At 36.4% G+C, this 19,110-nt stretch overlaps 1 protein-coding gene across 6 annotated transcripts in view; it reads right to left on the minus strand.

The window, feature by feature from the left end:
- Positions 1–921: 921 nt before the first annotated feature.
- The window catches only part of COL21A1 (collagen type XXI alpha 1 chain), a 102,328-nt gene continuing 84,139 nt past the window's right edge, over positions 922–19,110 (minus strand). For 5 of the 6 annotated variants that reach the window (XM_042889128.1, XM_042889121.1, XM_042889130.1 and 2 more), the window contains 10 exons: positions 18,089–18,142; positions 16,587–16,658; positions 12,428–12,463; positions 11,695–11,739; positions 9,613–9,645; positions 5,327–5,473; positions 5,176–5,230; positions 4,671–4,871; positions 3,134–3,211; positions 922–2,416 (listed from right to left, as the gene is read on the minus strand). In XM_042889128.1, coding sequence (XP_042745062.1) covers positions 2,229–2,416; positions 3,134–3,211; positions 4,671–4,871; positions 5,176–5,230; positions 5,327–5,473; positions 9,613–9,645; positions 11,695–11,739; positions 12,428–12,463; positions 16,587–16,658; positions 18,089–18,142 — 909 coding nt within the window. In that variant the 3' untranslated portion in view covers positions 922–2,228. Of the gene's footprint in view, positions 2,417–3,133; positions 3,212–4,670; positions 4,872–5,175; positions 5,231–5,326; positions 5,474–6,972; positions 7,041–9,612; positions 9,646–11,694; positions 11,740–12,427; positions 12,464–16,586; positions 16,659–18,088; positions 18,143–19,110 lie in introns of those variants that run through there. The other variant, XR_006181964.1, reaches the window with a different exon arrangement.

Genomic DNA, 19,110 nt, shown 5'->3' on the forward strand with positions numbered 1-19,110 from the left:
GTTACTAGCTTTAAAAAAGGCACCTGAACAGACTGGACAGAATCACAGGTTGGAAAAGACCTACAAGATCATCCAGTCCAACTATCCACATATCACCAACAGTTCTCACTAAACCACGTACCTCAACACAGTGGATAGTTAGCAATGCCTCTGGCTGGTAAAACCAAGCCCTTTCTGAAGAAATGTAAAAGGCTTGGCAAGCTCAAAGTTAGAGCAAAAAACTGTTTCTTGTAGGTAGAATAATGTATAGGTGTTGTTTTTCATTGTAACAGAAAGAACACCAGCATTTTCTACAAGTAAGAAATTCAGGTTTTCTGCTTGTATTCACTGTAGTCAGAAGTTCATCGGACTCCAGGATACTTCCCAAAAGATACAGCTCACTGGTCACAACACTGTGCACCTTATTAGAGAAAGATGACCTAAACATGGGTTTAAATTTGCATATAAACTAGACAGCTCAGAAGGGTTCTGAAAGAACACTGGGGTCCTGATTCCTTCTTGACCCAGTGATTTGTTTCGCTTCCAGCTCTCAAAAAATGAACAAAATGAAACTGAATGCAAGTGAAGAAGAACTGTATTTGTGTCCTCCACAAATTCAGTCAGTGCTTGTTCACATGGGCAAAGTCCAGCAGTCTGTACCAAGGAATACTTGTTCAAGGAGCAAATTTTGTGCAAATCAATTTTCTCTGAAGTTGGTATCTTTCAAGAACTATTGTGTACGTTTCTAAACTAGGTTGATGAGACACTAATGCTTGAACTGAACTATGTGGTTTGGCTAAGCTACTTACTACACCATGTCACAAGGCTGTAGCTCTAAGCAGGCAGCAGTCACTGAGCTCCACACAGCAAGAGGTGCTGCTCCTGGGGCTGGCACTGTATCCAGGGAAAATGGAAGGACGCCAAACAAAAAGGCAAAACTGCCAGGTAGAAGCATTCCAACCTGTATTACAGACATCACTCTTTTCTGCAATGCAGGACACAGGCAACTCTTCCAATTGCTCATCAAACCACCACAAGTTCTGTACAAAATTTTATTTTCCCTTGAATGTCAAGCATATTACCAATCTCATAGTGGGACAACAGAGAAACAACACATTAGAAAAAGCCACTTATAAAGCACTGGGTAAGATCAGTACAAGACTCTGCCTTAATTTAAGAAAAGGATTTAAAATTCTCATGGAACTGTGCATTTGCCGTTTATGTGAAAGCAAGCAATACACCTCATCAGCAAAGCATACAAAGAAAATTACACAAACCTTGCTTAAAATGAAAAAGAAACAGCACAACAAACATTGCAGTTAATTAGCCAGCAGTTAGACCTTTCTCCTTGTAAGCCTACTTCTTCAATTTGGCAACTGCAGTTCTTAGGGAGAAACAGCGATGGCTTCATAACTTAATCTGTAATTACGCAAACCTGCTACAATGGGCTCGTGTAAACTTTTTTATTAATTAATTTTTGTCAAATTATAGCTACAAGCCAACATTACCAACATTCATTTTTTTTTTTTCATATAAGCTGAATCACCCACTAAGACCTTTTTGACCTTTTGTAGCCAAAAGTACCACCTTAAATTAAACCTTGGCTCTTCTTGAATCAGTAGGAGGTCTAACCTTGCATTTCACCTGGGTTTTAAATAGGGAACTGCGTGGCAAAATAGGTGATACTACTTCTATAACAAGTAGAGATATTTCCCTTAATTTATAAAAATCCAATATAAGTATTTGCTCAAACACTTGGAGCTATGAAATATACACAAGCCAATGAGATTAACACACAAATGAAGTCAAAACCAGACACATTCTTTCAAAATCAAATACTGTATATGTCAGCTGCATGTGAAAAATTTCACAGTAGTTTACACCTGACCTATACCATTTCAGGCCAATCCTGCTGCCAGTGGAGTCCCCAGCACTTTTGCAAAGGACTTCAGTGGCAGCAGGAGTATGACAGGACACTTAAATACTAAACGTCAAATATTATAGTTACATTTATTTCTATTAGAATTGGTGATTTCTTTCAAAAACACTTCAATTGATGGAAGTTATTTTTAAAAAAAAATCCTTTTTTAAAGGACTGTATAACATTTGGGAACCTTATTTATAATGTTAATAATGTCAGAGGTACTTCTGTTCTTGTTTATGGAATTATTGCTGGTCACCTTCCTGAGACTTGAAAGACCATTAAAGACAAGCACCATACCAATTCCTCTAGATTATTAAATCACAAATTAATAATTTGGTCCCTTTCTAAATGGGTCTCTTCCAACAATGACACTAAAACACAGTGATGGGTCACAGATTCCAGGGGGTCCAACTGGTCCTGGCATTCCGGGACTGCCACGATCTCCATCTTTACCAGGCTGCCCACGTTCTCCAGGGCGTCCTTCCTTACTCATACCTGGGGGACCTTCAGGACCTTAGTGACACACATGCAAGGAATACATGCATTACAGAGTATTTTTATTCACACCGAAACAAGAGCAATTAGGAACCCAAAATAGCCCTGCTGTTTGGTGAAGTATTAAGATAAAGAAAACTTCACTTTTGGAAAAAGACACTTGTCACAAATTATTTATAGGTGTATCTAGCAAACTTGTTATCTTACAAAGACTTTGGGGGAAAAAAAGCATGTAGAACACTAAGTAAAAATGGCTTTCTGAAGGAAATATAAAAATCTGCTTTGGCACAATTATACTTCATTATATTATCTGGAACCATTGGGCATGAATCAGAGTCCTCTGAATTTTATTCATTTTTCTAGCTCTGGATCAGGGTCTAATCTCTCTTCCAAACACTCAGCTTTGCACTCTGAATCAACACAATGCTGTTAGGAAGAATATTTCCTTCGCTAAGTAATGGTTACAAGTCATATGTTTATATCAGGACTCAGTTTTCTGTCTGATACAGTGACCTGTCCATCGAGAAAAGGGAATCTCAGATTGGTCTTACAGTAAATAATATATCCTATAACAATCTAAAAGGCATGCAAGAAATAGGCATTAGCCACAAAAGATATATAGTAAATAATAGTATAAAAACTATTCACATTTTTCTCAACTACATAAACATTTTTTTATAAACTATTTCTTTATATTTAATAGCATGCATTGAATACACAGAAACCATCTCTCACCTGGAGGCCCTGGTGGGCCTTGGATCCCAGGAACCCCAATTCCTTGATTGCCCTTTGCACCATTTTTCCCTGGCAATCCTGTGGATTAGCAAACACATTTATAGCTTTGCACACAAAGAATGATCTTCATAAGAACTATTAGAAAGTCAACATTTGATGATACTTATTAAATGAAAATAACTAATTGTTCAAAAGCAAACCATGGGATCTAAAATAAGCATTTCCTTGTAACCTGCAGCACAGTGTAACCAGATTCTTAATTACCCTTATCTCCACTAAATTAAGAGCCAATGTAGCCACTGATAACCAGGTGGCCACTATGAGTTGAGGGACCAGATAATGAAGAATTAAGAAAAGTGTTAACTGTTATTGCTTTTTCACTGGCAATGTGTTTATAAAGATGCATGAAGAGAGAGTAAGATGTTCACCACAGCCCCTGACTACTCAGGAAAACAGTGTACAGCAAAATTATATCTCCTCCAAAAAAGATATACTCTCTGAGATGGGGAAAATATATACTCTCTCATAGCAGCACAACCCAATGAATTCAATTGCTTCAGAGAAACAGATACAGATTTTTCTCGTGTGAAACAGCTGGCGTGGTTAGTCAGTGTCAGCTCCAGAGGAAAACTGCACATTCTCCTTTGGGAGATGAAATTATGAAAGCAGAACAAATTATCATTGCACCCAAAATGAATCTGATACACGAGGTCATTATTGAGAAGCTACAGAGAAAAATATTTACCAACCATTTTCCTGTCAACCTGTCAAGCACATTACTACATACTAATATAACCTTCCTGATTATTTTGATGCAATAAGAAACACAGTTGTTGCAGTTACAAATGGATTTCATTTCCAGACTAGATGTACGTATTTAAGCTCACAAAAAGCACTACAGAAATCAGATGGAACGCTTGTATGGCTGAGACACCTAAAAGCATTAGCTTCTTCAGTATTTTTAAAAGGAATTCAGAACCTTTAAGAAAAGTATAAAGAAAATAATAGAAATCCTTACAAGATAAAAAGGAAAAAGGAGAAAAACCAAGCAAGTCATAGGGCTATAAATGTATTATATGCCAAAGAACAGCCTGCAGGTAGCAGGTAAATAACAGTGAATATATAGACACTAAATAACCAGTGAATATTAGAAGTTTTTAAAATATCATAAACAAAGAAGTTTGGAAGAAAACAAATATGAAAATATACCGAAACCCACATCTAAACATACCTGATCTAAAAATGAAAATAAAAAAAAATAAACGGGGCTTAAAAATATTTACATGACAGGATAACGATCACTCTAAAAAGATCAAAATTTAAGTACAGTAGAACAGAACACTAGTCATCTTGTGCATTCTGGTATTTTGTCTTCTTCTGATATGCATACTTCGAGAGCAAAGAAAACTTTGCACCATACTCCCATTAATACTTTGCAATACAAACTCAGCTATTCCCTTACTCCTTCACTCTTCAATAGTCCCATCCAAAACTGCAAGCAGGAAACAAAGGCATAGAAACAATATGCACACGGTACCTCTTGTCCCACGGGCCCCAGGGCGACCCGGGATGCCAGTCAGACCTGGAACACCATCATTCCCTGGCAAACCAGGAAACCCTCTTGGACCTTCAGGGCCTCTTGGACCTGGTGGTCCTGGAAGTCCTGGGGAAGCGCTTTGGGACTGACAGTGGTTGCAGTTTTGTAGCCTTCCACTCTGAAGGACCACAGGTAACTGGGCTGGCAGAATTCAAACAAAAGAAGTGCTTAAGAGTGTTTCAACTGTAAAATACAAAAATATTTATACCTCTTCATTAAAATAAAACCAGCTTCCTTTCTTTAGGCAGTATGGTATCTTTAGGAAACAAAGTGCTTTTAGCACCTGATGGAGATGTGGAAGTGTGTTTCTACAACTCTATGAAAACCTGTGATAAATCAGATCAAAATATAGGCATTGTTTTCAAGAAAAATAAGCATCTGTATAGTTACAAGGAAACTTCAGCATTTCAAACAAGGAAAGAACAGTAAAGTCTTTCAAACTTACTTCTCAGTACATCCAAACAGACCTGTCGAATAAATTCTTCTGAAAATTCTCGTGCCTAAATTGAACAGAGAAGAGTTATAACAACAGAAAGCCCACATCTGTTGGGAGTTTTAAAGCACCCAAAATGACCATTGTGAGATCCTATGCATACAGGTTTTCCATCTGATCCAGGTGGTCCTGGGGGCCCTCTGTCTCCAGGCTGACCTCTGACACCAGGAGGTCCAACCAGACCCTGGATACCGGATTCTCCCTTCTGTCCATTGATGCCTCGATTGCCTGGGTCTCCCTTCTCACCTTTCTGAAACAGAAACCAATGAAAAGCAAATTGTACCTTTACAATGCTGTGTCTTTACATGGAAGCTATGTAGTACCACAAATATATTCTAAGAGCTTCACTGACAATCTTCATTTTAAGTTGTCAAGAAAATTTACAAAGTACCTAAATTTCCATATTAGAATTGAATCATAGAAGCATTTGAGTTGGAAGGGACCTTTAAAGGTCACTGGTCCAAATCCCCTGCAATGAACAGGAACATCTACGGCTTGATTAAGTTGCTCAGAGCCCTGTCCAGCTTCACCTTGAATCTCTCCAAGGACGGAGCATCCACCTTCTCTCTGCACCACCTGTTCCAGTGCCAGACAAATCTTCTTGTAAAAACCTTTTTCCTTATATCCAATCTAAATCTTCCCTCTTTCTTTTAGTTTGAAACCATCTCCCACTACAACCATTTCCCTCCCCATCTCCCTCCCCAAAAGAGTCTCTCCCCTTCTCTCTTACAGCTCCCCTTTAGAAAGAAATCTTAAACAAATCGTAAAAAAATCCATTTGCTTTACTAATTAATATAAAACAAATTCCTTACTAACACATGGAAGAAAATATTTATTAACTTAGAAGGCTGGAAAAATTACAAGTGAAATTCTGGACCACAGAAGTTCTTGGCATGCTTCTAATTTAATAAAACAATCAAGACTTTTACTCTATGACATTTGTTTATAAGTGAAAGGAAAAATGATTCTGATTTCATTTAGGGCTTCTGTTGTTGGTGATTGACTTTTTTTACTTCATTTATTCTATGTTTGATTGATAGCAACTGCAGCCCGTTTGCTTCACTAGAAAAGGTTAAAATAATACTGGATTTATCCTCATCAAAGCAATGGTTCTTCTATGTATGGGGTTGCCTACTGCAATAGCTCCCGTGGAAGTCCTTCCCTGTGCTGGAGCCAAAAAAATTCCATTAGAATGTATTTTGGTACATGTCCAAGATTAAAGTTAGTATACTGTCTTTGCTCCCTGATGAGTTTTCTCCTTCCGTGTTTTGCAGTTTCTACAGTGTTGTCAGTAGCTTAAAAATTTTCTTTCTCACTTTCCAACGATTTTAGATGGAATTATGGAAATAGGGCAACAGAATCACTATGTATGACAAGCAAACCTTATTGGAGCAAACAATGCAAGTTTAAGAAGCACAGGCATGTAGTCTTCATAGACTCGCACTGATTTTTAAATTATGCTATTTATATTACTTCATGCCCTTCTAGGTAGTACTTATCAAAACACTTTACGTCAGAAAAATATATGGCTCACTCAAAACGTTCTGGCTCGGTCTGAATTAGTAACAATGCCCAGAGCTCTCTGGATGAATTACTACAGAGTAGTACTTTACACACAGAGTACACTTTATACACAGGGAGCTAACTATCAGGATTTTTCACCTTGCTACATTAAGATGGCTTATATCTCAGAACTGAGAAATGAGGAAAACAAGGTCACTGAAAGAGAAAACACTCAGAATTGCATACCTGGCATCACAAAAGGATCACAGCCTGTTCAGGTTAACTGAGCTCTTCCATTATGTCATTCAGTTCTGCTGTAAATAAAATTTGAAGGCAGAGGGGCAGTGCAACCCTACTCTGAAAAGCCATCAGATAAAAACATACCTAAGTGACTGGCTGTCTGTGCATCCTGAAAAATCTTAAGTTCTTTCTGTGGTTTTGAGGGGTTGGATCTTTTTTTGCTTCCATTTGCCTTACAAAACCCACAAAAAAAAAAAAAAAAAAAAAAAAAAAAAAGGCACTACAAGAAGTCAGGCATTTTTCCACTTAAGATAAAAGGTGACACATGTTGGTAAAATGCCTAAGAGATGGCAGAAAAGAAGTTCCACGAGTAAGATGCCAAGTGTGAATTGAACAGCAGTCCATGTACTCTCCCCATTAAAGAAGTTGTGCCCTAATTCAGAACTTACTTTGTCCAAGGTTGTAGCTGTCTTGCTACTGTCAAAGTGAAACACTGTAGCCTGTCATGGTTTTATGATTTTTGCTATAAGTAATCCATATCATAACCCGTGACATAGCCATAGAGACCAGATATTCTTAGTTACACCATGTAGAATTGTATTTATCTGTTCCTATTCCATGATTGCAAATGGTTTTATATTTAACAGTCATTTTAACAACACCTCCACAGGATCAGCAAGTCTCTGGGATAAACATACAAAGAAGCTGCCTGTGGCTACACTAGAAGCTGTACGTTTTGAGATCTGAAGATAATGCTGTTCATGTAGCTAGAAATTATTTGTTTTAGTTTAATAACTTTTACAGCTATGGCCTATGTTTACATGACATCTGCAAGTTAATTTATTTGCAATTGAATGTTAAAAGGGTTAGAAAGTATTAAGAATCAGTGAACTATTAGGAAAATGGCATATATTGTAGAAGAACATCAGAAGCAAGAAGCCAGTATTTAACAAAAACCAAATCAAAACAAAAGGCAAAACACTAGAACCTCAGCACAACTGCCTGCAGAGCTTGCCAAAAAGCAAATGAAACTGCTGAGGGAACATTTTCCACAGTGTATTATGGTCTATGGTATGCTAAGCTGCATCCTGTGTGTGGCCTTGTTTGCTGACCTTTGCTATTGGCAGAGAAAATCAATAAAAACTAAAAGAGCTCCGCAAGTGCTCAGAATGAAGAATGCCTGAAGAAACTTCTCTATTAAGAAGTCAGACCATGACAAATGGCAATATAGTTTTTAAAGCAGAAAATAAACCAATTTTATAAGCCTGTTAAGTAAACATAGTTACATCATTATATCATAATGCATAGTAAAGATAACACTGACATTTTAGACAAAAATATATTATTTACCGTGATTTAAAACATATAAAGAAACTACCTCAATGGTTCACAAGTAATATCTTAGCAGTTTTGGCTACAATTTAGTAAAGTGCCTATAAGCCAAACTGTAATTTTTAAGAATTTCACAGAACCACAGCAGCATATATTGTAAAGTTTAAATGCTTGTGAGTTTCTAAAGAGCATGTCCAGTTATTGATATGCAACACTACTTAACGAAAAGGTGTTTGGCAAAGACATCTATAGGTAAAGTTGAAGCAGAATGGGAAATTACTCATTTCACTGAGCGCTGGAATGAATCAAATACAACTAACAAAGTTAATCTTTTATACACCAATACTTTATACACCATGTAAAACAAACAGTTAAAAGGTCTGACCATGAATATATCTACATTAGTCAACCACAGGAAAAGAGACAGGACTTTTAAAACATTCCAGAGAAGAACAAATTTAGCTTCTCACAGACCAAGGAAAGTCCAAGTGTGCTTCCCTTTATCTCCCTCAAATTTCAGGCTGATGTGGAAATTATTCCAGTGTAAACTTAATATTTGGGAGAAATAATTCTGCCCTGCATTTTCTGAGTCAGTCTCAATGATAGAATCCTCTAAAAATGTATCTTTGTACAGTTTTCTCTGCCATTACTTCTGAAAGAGAGGCACACAAAGAAATCTCAGTGGCCAAGTTTAAAATGAACAGATAAATAGCTCAGCTGTGGAAGTCCTTCCCACAGTCCTTTATGGAAGCTAAAGGCAAAGTCAGCACATCAGCACAGTCTAAAGGAATTAGATAAATTTGTAATTGACATTAAATGCAACAGTTTGGATCTCTACATTAACTGCCCCTCCATTGCTGACTGCCAAAACCAGTAAAAGCGTACAAGAAGAAGGAGCTTTGTTATGTGTTGTGTTCCATATTTGGCTGTATTGGCTGCTGCTGAAGTAAAGACAGTGAAAAAGAAGGATCATTTAAATCAAATATTCTGTATTCTTTTGTGAAGTAACTTGTTACTTTTCAGTGACAGTTATTTGCCTTCTTCAACCAGCTCCTTTTCTAATTATCTGTATCCCCTTAAAGGTTATACTTGGCTTTAACATTTTTAGATCTTGCATTTTTTGAAATATCCATTATGCTACCTGTCTCTTTTAACTAATACTTCTTTCTCTTCTCCTCTCTGATACTTTTTAATTAATTTCGCTTCTGTGGTTATATAAGTATGAAAACAAGACTGCAAACACACAATTTATAGATCACAATTTGCAGATAGGATTATTCTGTTCTATTGCATTTGCCATTACAAAATACATACCTCTCCTTGTTCGCCCCTCAATCCTTCTGTTCCCTTTAGGAATTATATTAAAAACAAAACAACAACAACAACAAAAAAAAAAACAAACAAGTTGAGCCAAGTTACTTGGAATAAAAAATATTTTTCCTTTGTTTTCAATAATTAATCACAAATGTTAATATTTAAAGATTCTGAGATCTCTGTATTTTAAAAATGCAAATTTTATATAACTAACACTTTAGTAATAACCTTAATATAACGTTCAAAAAGGATAAATGGGAAACACATCACACATATTACATAACGTATATGTTATTAGAGTAGAAGAAGCGCATTTAGATAAAACCTATTCACTCTTTGAAAGACCAAAGAAGTAAAATTTAACGGTCTAGCAAAAGGAAACTTCAGATTGTACCTATTTCATATCATTTTACTGGACAGAACTCAAGCTCAGCCCATTTGAAATACAAGCTGAGTTTGTAAAGCAGATTTTTTGTGTTGGCAATTGGCTCTGGTGTCATTTCTGCCAAACTGATCATTAAATACCATGGCAAGCTGGCAGCTTAGCACAGGCTTTTTCCCTTTTCTGACAGGCTCATGGTAACAAGGGAATCAGTACTGTATCTCAGAGAAACCCTGAGGGCTTTAGGAACCTTGGAAGGACCCAGTACTGTCTACCAGAGTATTTGAATGACTGAGTTTTTGGTTGCTGCCCAAACTAGATAAGCATGGGAAACGATTTTAGATCTGTCTCATATTAGTTTTTCAGCTTTAAAAAAAATAATAATAAAAAAGAAAGAAAACACAAAAACAAACCCAATTCTTACAATTCTCCTGGTGACTGAAATAATGAACTTAGGGAATTGTGTCCATTATTCACAAGGGGACAACCCAGAAAGTTTAATTTATAAAATGTCAGAGTATGACATCACATTTATTTAAAAACAGTCATTGGTCTTTTAGTTCAAACTATTTCTCCTTAAAAAAACTTCTACTCAGCTTTACTACAAGATTTCTGTCAAGCTGCATACCCCTGAGAGCGATAAAACCAAGCTAACACACACTCTCGACCTCCTGCCCATGTTCAGCTGGAATCAAATCTTTCTGGCTAGACAACCAGCTGTATCAATGTCATAATTCTGAAAAAAAACAACTGTAACTTCCTTCCAAGTCTAGTTTTAGATATGTACCTCTAACAAATACTTTTCTGTTTAGGCATGACATACGTTATGTAGTTAGCAAGTATTTATAAATATTAACAGTTATTTTCTGTGGTACAACAAGATAGCCAACTATGACACAATCAGAATACACTGGCCCAGAATTAAAAGAAAGAGAAATAACTGGATCTCACTGATTTGCAGCTGAAACAGGAAACATCTGTAATTTATGTGCACAGAAGATGTCAATAATGACTCCTTGTATGCTATCAGTGTTAATAAACTACATGAAAGTTTAGCATGGTATACACAATATCTTAAAATCACTCTCTCAAGTGATGCTTGACTTTTCACAAAGGCTGTTTTGTGCTTTTATCTGTTTTTGACTATTTCTATCCCTGTCATAAAAATTTTCCACAACGAAGGCTTTCATAAAATAATGCGAGAGTATGGACTTCCAGTCTGTTTCCCAAGATATACTCTGAACCACAGAAACATGTGGGATAGAAGGGACCTTCAGGGTTTCAACCTTCTTTTCAGAGTGATTCTATTCTTGCAGGTCGCTCAAGGCCATGTTCAGCCAGCTGTTGCTAGAGCCTCTGTAAGCAGTCTGCTCCAGTGTCTGACCACCTTCACAGCAACATGTTTATCCTGTGTATCAAGTTGGAATTTCCTGCATTCCAATTTGTGTCCATTTTTTCTTGTCATTCCACTGTGCACAGCAAAGAAGGATATGGCTCAATCTTCTCTACATGTGTTGTATTTGTTATATTTAAATTATAAAAGTTGTTTAAGAAGTAATTTATATAACTACATACTCATGTTATACATAAATATATTTCACCTGATAAAAAGCATTGCCTACCCATTCTGATGGAAATAATCTTCAGAAATAAATATGAATCATGGCTCTCTTGAACTAGGATCATCATTTTAACAGTACCTGTAAGCCTGGATTTCCTTGTCTTCCTTTTTCTCCTTTTTGCCCCTTCAGAAAATAAATGTTTACTTAAATTTGCATTTATCTGGGAGAAACAATTAAGCTATCAAAAATAACACATAAAGACAAAACCTAAGATCTCAATTTAATCTGAGCCCAATCCCTCTAAAAGCTTAGTCTCCAAGAGCTCAGAGCACAAACAGAGCAGATGACTACAATGTCTACTCTGAATACACAAGAGCCAAGATAGGATCTGAGTGATAACAAGATCCTCTCCTGTTTTTGTGTGTATTTCCATGACTTTTAGGAGAAAAATCCCACAGTTTATAATACAGTAGTAGGAAAAGACAAGGTGGCATTACTGATTATGAGGATCGGTGTGCTGCAATGACTGGAGCAGACAGGGACAGAACCTTGCCCAGGATGGTGCTACGTCACGTCCCAGCGCCCCTAGGTAGTAGCACAACCCATGTACCTGTATCCTCACTGGAGCCACACCAAATGCCTATTCAGCCCCAAAATGCTGCTGGCAATTAATGCAGGGCATACTGGACAATTTTGCTTCATGAAAAATCAAGGCTCAGTGCTGTTACTCTTTTTCAAGCAAGAGTTTAAGAGTTTTTTTTCTTATTAACTTCTAGCTGTTTTATTAATAGTGTTGATAATAATAGTGCTATTAATAGTGTTGTTTATTAATAGTTTCATCATTTTGATTAGGAAAAAAAAATAGATGTACCTGGATACCATTTTCACCCTGGCTTCCTTTGTCCCCCTGTAAAAATATTCAAAGAAAAGTCTCCATCACAGCACAATTCATCTGAAAGACTCGTACTCAGATTTAATTTAACACAGTAAATACAAGGGGAGCATCTAATAGCCTCCAGTTATACTGAAAGAAAACAGAAAATTTTATCCTCATGTACACAAAAACTGAAATTAATACAGAAAGTTATAATAAGAGAATCTGGCATAGAAAGTTCTGTCAGAAAGAAAAGTGGATACTCAGATATCAAATTAAATGGCAAATCTAGCAGGAGTTCATTTACTGAGGAGAGAAAAAGATGGGGAAAGGAGAGCAATAATTACAATAACAGTGTAATCCTAAAATGTGTCTACCTTCACTGACAGAAAAGGAAACTTAGAAGACCTCTTAAATTGGTGTGACTATTGAAATTGCCTTAAAACAAAATGTTGGGCTGAAAACACAGCAACACATAAAACAAAAGACAGATCTGGTGGTGGTGGTGGTGTAAAACTGCATTTAATAATGGAAAGAAGTGGGATGGAACTTTTGTGTTTGTTTTGCCAGTTTCCTGGTAAAAACCATCCATGCGTGTATTTAGTTGTATTTTTTTAGACAAAATGTTTATTTAAACACTAAACAGTAGCATGGAGGAGATTCTGACCATGACAAATATTTTCCTGATAGAAAATCCCACAAGATAAGAAGGTATTTATGCCAGCTGTGTATTGTACTTGAAAGTAAAATATTTGGTTCGGTTTCAAGTTTCAAAATAAGCTATAGTTGAAGGGCTTAACATTGACTGCGACATTTTTCCTGAATAATTCAAGACTTTGTCATACTTTCAACTCCAGTTAACCAGAAATACATATTCTGACTTGTATCTTCATATGAAATGCTAATTAATTTTGCAAGATTTATCTTCTGCGATTTAAAATCTAGAGACTTTCCATACGTTTTAATAAATTCTCCCTCCTTAAAATCCATATTTCTGTCTTGATCCATTATCCTTAGATACTGACACTGAGTGTATGGTGGAAATGAATTTCATTAAACTATTCTGGTGATGCTAGCTCAACTCTGGTCACTCTTGGACTTCAGTGGATTTTGAAAGATGTAAGCCAGGACGTCTTCATCTTTACGTGGTCTGCAAATCACTATCTTAAAACTTGTCAGAAGATTGATTTTACTACACGCTGTCTTGGAAAACAGAACTCAAGTTGAAATAAGTGCACCTGAATTCGGATCATTTTCTAGCTTCCATTACTACACTGAGCAGGGACTTGTTTCAGTTGTCTAAGCACAAGTATGCAGTGCTATTGAAGGTACTCCAGACAACCTAAGGCATCCCCACACATACTTATTGATATCTAAAATACTCTGGCACATCTGTGACATTCCTATTTGATTGCACACCTGTATTCTGTCATATATGATACAGGACATACAGGAAACCTATGGAGCAGAAGAGAAAGTCTAGTATGCATGTGATTTCCCATAAAACCTTAAACATAACACCATACCTCTAACTTACACTCCTTTATCTTCCACTCATTCTTTCCATATTTTACCTCTGTTTCTGTAATGCCTTTCTATGAAGGTCTTCATCCTTCAAAAGTTTGTCCTCTACTACTACACAGGCATGTCATCAGATTTATGTTTTACTAACTGCTTAGCTCTTTCTAACAGAGCTTTCTTTGCTTTTACAAGTCTTCCTGTTTATTCAAAAATCTGTAATTCATATATACAATGGAGAAATCTAGTTGAGACATGAGACATGAGTACTTCCCAAGGAATATTATTAGACTTCCAAAAGAAGTGTCAGATACACTAGATACACTACCTATGCATATGTAATTTATTTTTATACTTAAAAACTCTATGTATTTTAATATAAAGCCATTATTAAACCAGTTCAGATATCATTTTAAGCTGATTTATTTTATTAATTTAACCAACTTAATTATTTAAAATTTAATCTTAACATTTTAAATTTTATAATAACTGACTGCATATGCAGCAAAATTTTTAACCTCAAAACCTTCTTACTTGAATAAATATCTGAAGGGTTTCATGTAAAGCTTGGTATTTATCATAAACCATATACTGAAGAAACAATTTCATTACATGACATCAGATCTCTGATGTTGCTCCAAAGAAACAGCATAACATTAAAAGAAGCCTTACAGTTGTATATGACAATTAAAAACTTGATAAAAAAAATTTTTTTTGGCCAACCCATTATGTTCTCTCACAAAAATACAAGACACTGAAGGCAATAGCAGTACTTATTATCTTGCGAAGCAATTAAACATTTACTTTTCAGGACACTGATATTTTTGCTTTGATAGTGTCCATAGTAAAGAAATTCCAAATAAAAATTAGACTATAAAAGTAATAGATACAAATACAAGCTTCATTTGCAATTCAAAATAATTGATTTGTAGCAGTGAAGTCAACAATTTCACTTCAATCCATTTCTTTTATATCAATTTGCCTACTAGCATAGATAAAGCGTACATTTTTGATATTCCTCTATTTCTTGGTTGAGTTACACACAGAAGAACGGCGCCATCCTGAGAAAACATTATCTAGAAAACACAATTTTGTTAAGTGCTTTGTAGTTACCCACAGGGCATGAAAAGTAAAGATTTTCTAGTACTTCTAATTTACAGGCTCATAAAGCCCATTTCATAGACAATGCACAGCTGATTTTTCCTCAAGATTCATTTCACACTCCCAGTTAAGTTCTGTGAGTGACAGCATGAAACAACTCTGTCAGTATTTTAAAACTGGAAATATTCTAAGGGCTTTCCAGCTTCCAGACAAAAAGTTTTGCCTTACTGGCTGAGATGAAAATGAGAAGTTTTAAACACGTATGAGATTTTCAGAATGACATCAACATGTACAAGAAAATCTCAAGGAAAGGACTTAGTTAATGTGATGTTAACTAGCGTGCAAAGCAATGTAGGTTTCAGTTTCAGAATGTACCAAAGAACCATACTGCCTATAACCTTTTTAACCTGGAACTCCTCAAAAAATCACTCCTCATGTGATTGTCAGAAAATCCTACATATCTACAGTTTAAAAATGGGTGACTATTCAGAAATTCATAGAATCACAGAATCATAGAATCTCCAAGGTTGGAAAAGACCTCTAAGATTTTCCAGTCCAATCATCCACCTGTCACCAGTATTTCCCCACTAAACCATGTCCCTCAGTACAACATCTAAATGTTTCTCGAACACCTCCAGATGACGACTTCATCACCTCCCTGGGCAGCCCGTTGAGACATCAATACTAAATTTTACATTTTCACAAAACAGCTCTTTAGCAATGAAGAATGTTTGCATAGCACTGTCTGTAACAGTGTTTGACTGACACAAGCCACACCAAGAGATGGTGAGATCCTGAAAGCATGTTATCTCTGAAAACTCAGAACGCAAGGATTAGAACTACTGGTTCTTGACTGAACAGAAGAAATAGTTTTCAACCAGGACAGTATTAATAGGATTCCTCTAAACTTTGCCATAAAAATTTTCAACATCTAATTTAGCCAATTATCTAGGCTTCAGTTACAGTCAATGGAAATAGATAAGTACTTCCGGATTCATTTATTCCTAAACAAAGATGTAAGTGAATGACTCCCCAAAGGAGCTCAGACTCCCTCAGCTAAATATCAAGAAAGCCTAGACAAGCGGGTTAGATCAGATGACTCTAAACAGCTAGGGGTAACTGCATTGAATCTGTCCCAGCTACGTAGGCATAATTGCTCCAAATCTTTGGGGAGATCCCCAGAAGACTTGATACTACAGAATCTGCCAATATGTTGCTTGCTATAAGAAGATATAATATTAAGTAAATATTGAACCACAGCTCATACACTAATGTACTATAATTCATAAAGGAAATTTTATCAGTGCCTATGTCACAGCACTTGATGTGAACAGTTTCTCCCCTTTTCGTCTTTCTCTCCTCCCTGTGAAACACAATTGGTTTTCTAGCTAATAGACCTTCCAAACTATACTGAATTGTCTCTAATAAAAACAACGCATTGAAAAGAAAAGTATTTCCCTGATACTGGCCACTTCTTGGAAAAGCACTTCCAGTAAAAAAATGTAATTAAGATAAAACTAGAAAAAAAACTGCTTACCTTTATACCCTGGATACCAGGAATGCCTGGATAGCCTGGTTCACCTGGGGCACCCGGTCCTCCTGGTTCTCCCTGAACAATATAATAGCTCTGTAAGTAGCAGTGGTACACTGTGTGTCAAAATCTATACTGCATGCTTTTTCAAGGTCACATGATATTTTTTGCTATGATATTCTGAAATTCTGTAACTTGGAATTTTTGAAGGGGTGTTGAAATCAGACAAACCACAAAAAAAAATCACTCCTAACTTTTTAAACTACCTTTTATTACCTTCTAATACAGTTGATGTTGATTTTTCAACATTATAGATAGAAGACTATAAGAAGTGGTGGCAATGTTTACAGGTTTGAATTTCAGTATGAGCTGGAAGTTACATAACAGTAAGACATACTGGTCTCTGTGTAGCTTAGCACAACTTCATAATCTCTTCAACTGATAGTGCACTGTAATAGAATCATAGAATTCTTAGAGTTGGAAGAGACTTTTAAAGGTCATTTAGCCCAACTTCCCTGCAGTGAACAGGGACACCACAGCTATGTCAGGATACCCAGGGCCTGATCCAGCCTCACCTTGAAAGTCTCTGGGGACAGGGAATCCACCAGATCTCTGGACACCCTATTTCAGTGCCTCACCACCCTCACTGTGAAAGACTTTTTCATGTATCTAACCTAAATCTTTAGGTATAAAGGCGGTTTATAACCTAAACCCTCTTTAAATCTGAAACGATTTTCCCGTTCTATCACAACAGAATAGAAGCCAATGTCATTGTGTACACATGAAGCACAGAGACAGGAGAGGACTGGAGAAAAGGTAAAAACTAGAAAATAAACTAATTATTTTCTGCCCTTCCCCACAAAGCTTTTCCAACATTAACTTTTTGACTAAACAATTAATGATCTTTTTTGATCAGCCTCATCTCTGCTTTAAATACTGCTTTTTTGGTGAGACTGAGTTGACCCCATCAGAAAGTCTACCCCAGTCCCATCCTGCTTCTGGATCGTGAAGTCATCTTTGGATTGTGAAGACAGTTTCCTTGTCATGCTGCTTTCTCATTCAAACACATGTTTTAGAGCATCAAGGCAGCAGGATGCCTTATGGCTCGCATGCATCACCATAAATCCTCTCAGGTGTGATCCCTGGCCCCAAGGTGTTACCAGCACTAGACAGCATGCTACAACTGAGAGACCAGTCAAACAGCTGCACCTGCCACAGAGGTCAGCAGATGTGACACTGTGGCTGGGCTTAAGCCAGCACTGACACGAACGCAACAGAAACAACCACACAATCTTGCTCACACAGACTACTGTAAAGCAGGATTCAAGGACACTGCTGACTTGCATTTCCTTAAGTTTAGTATGAAGCTTGTAAGAATAACCCATCGAATTGATTCTGATGTGATTTTACCTTCATTGCTGTTCTATTTTGAAACAAAACTGCCTTATAACTAATTTAATCACAGGAAAGTAAATCAATGTCTACTTGAATCCCAGATTTGTACTTACCTTGGCTCCTGATGATCCTGGTTTCCCCTGTAGACCAGGTTCACCTTTATCACCCTACAGAAGAAAACAACATGGGCATTTTGGTGATACATCACTATGGCTATGCATTATATGGTATTATATTACATGGTATCATACAATATGGCAATACTAGCAAATAAAAACAGACACTGCTGGGTAATCAGCTTTTAAAAATAAGTACAGTGAGTGACTGAAAGGTTACTTTTCTGCTACTGTAAAGGAAATGTGCATTTTCAATCTTCTCTTTGAAAAATGAGATACTTATGACAAAATGTGACCCACTTGCCTGTGCTCTCCTGTTCCTTACCCACCTGCCTTACAGCCCTTTCCCAGTCATACCATGTTTTTGTACATGGACTTCACATTTTCACCATCTTATTTAATAAAACTGGAAATCCTCTGACCTGTCTGAGCCAAAATATACTTTTGTTTTGCTTTTTAGTATAGTCTGTGGAATTCAGTGTATAGTCAGCACAAGTACTTCCATTTAAGTCTAAAAATTACTGATTACTTCATGATACTTTTCTGCAAGATTGAAGATTTCTTCTGGAAGCAAAGCTTACATTCTGAATAAGAGGTAAATACATAAAATAAAAGCATGTTTCACAAATGGAAATAAAACTAATTAACTTCTTGTCATTTCATAGGTATTCTACCTTTTTCACCACGGCAAACATGGACCACTTTAAAACACGTACACCTTCCGTATACAGCTTTAAAGAAAAACATACGTATGTGCAGGTATAAAATAAAGTATGTGCAGAAACAGAGCTAAATGTAAACATAAAGTTTAGGAAATGGATTCCATACTCATTAATTTTCTCTAGGACATACCTTTCAGTGCTTACTAATCAAAACTCATCTTGGATTAAAATAAAAGGCTGCACTAACAGATATAGATTTATAGTATCTATTTTAGTTTCTGAGAGTATGGGTCAAATTAATTCTTGCTGTAGCTGTAGTGCAATCAGTAAAGTTACATCTGAAATAAATTTGGCTCC

Source organism: Lagopus leucura, unplaced genomic scaffold (assembly GCF_019238085.1).
Source record: "Lagopus leucura isolate 7727_CA_CO unplaced genomic scaffold, USGS_WTPT01 Super-Scaffold_73, whole genome shotgun sequence".
In the NCBI taxonomy this organism is placed as follows: Eukaryota; Metazoa; Chordata; class Aves; order Galliformes; family Phasianidae; genus Lagopus; species Lagopus leucura.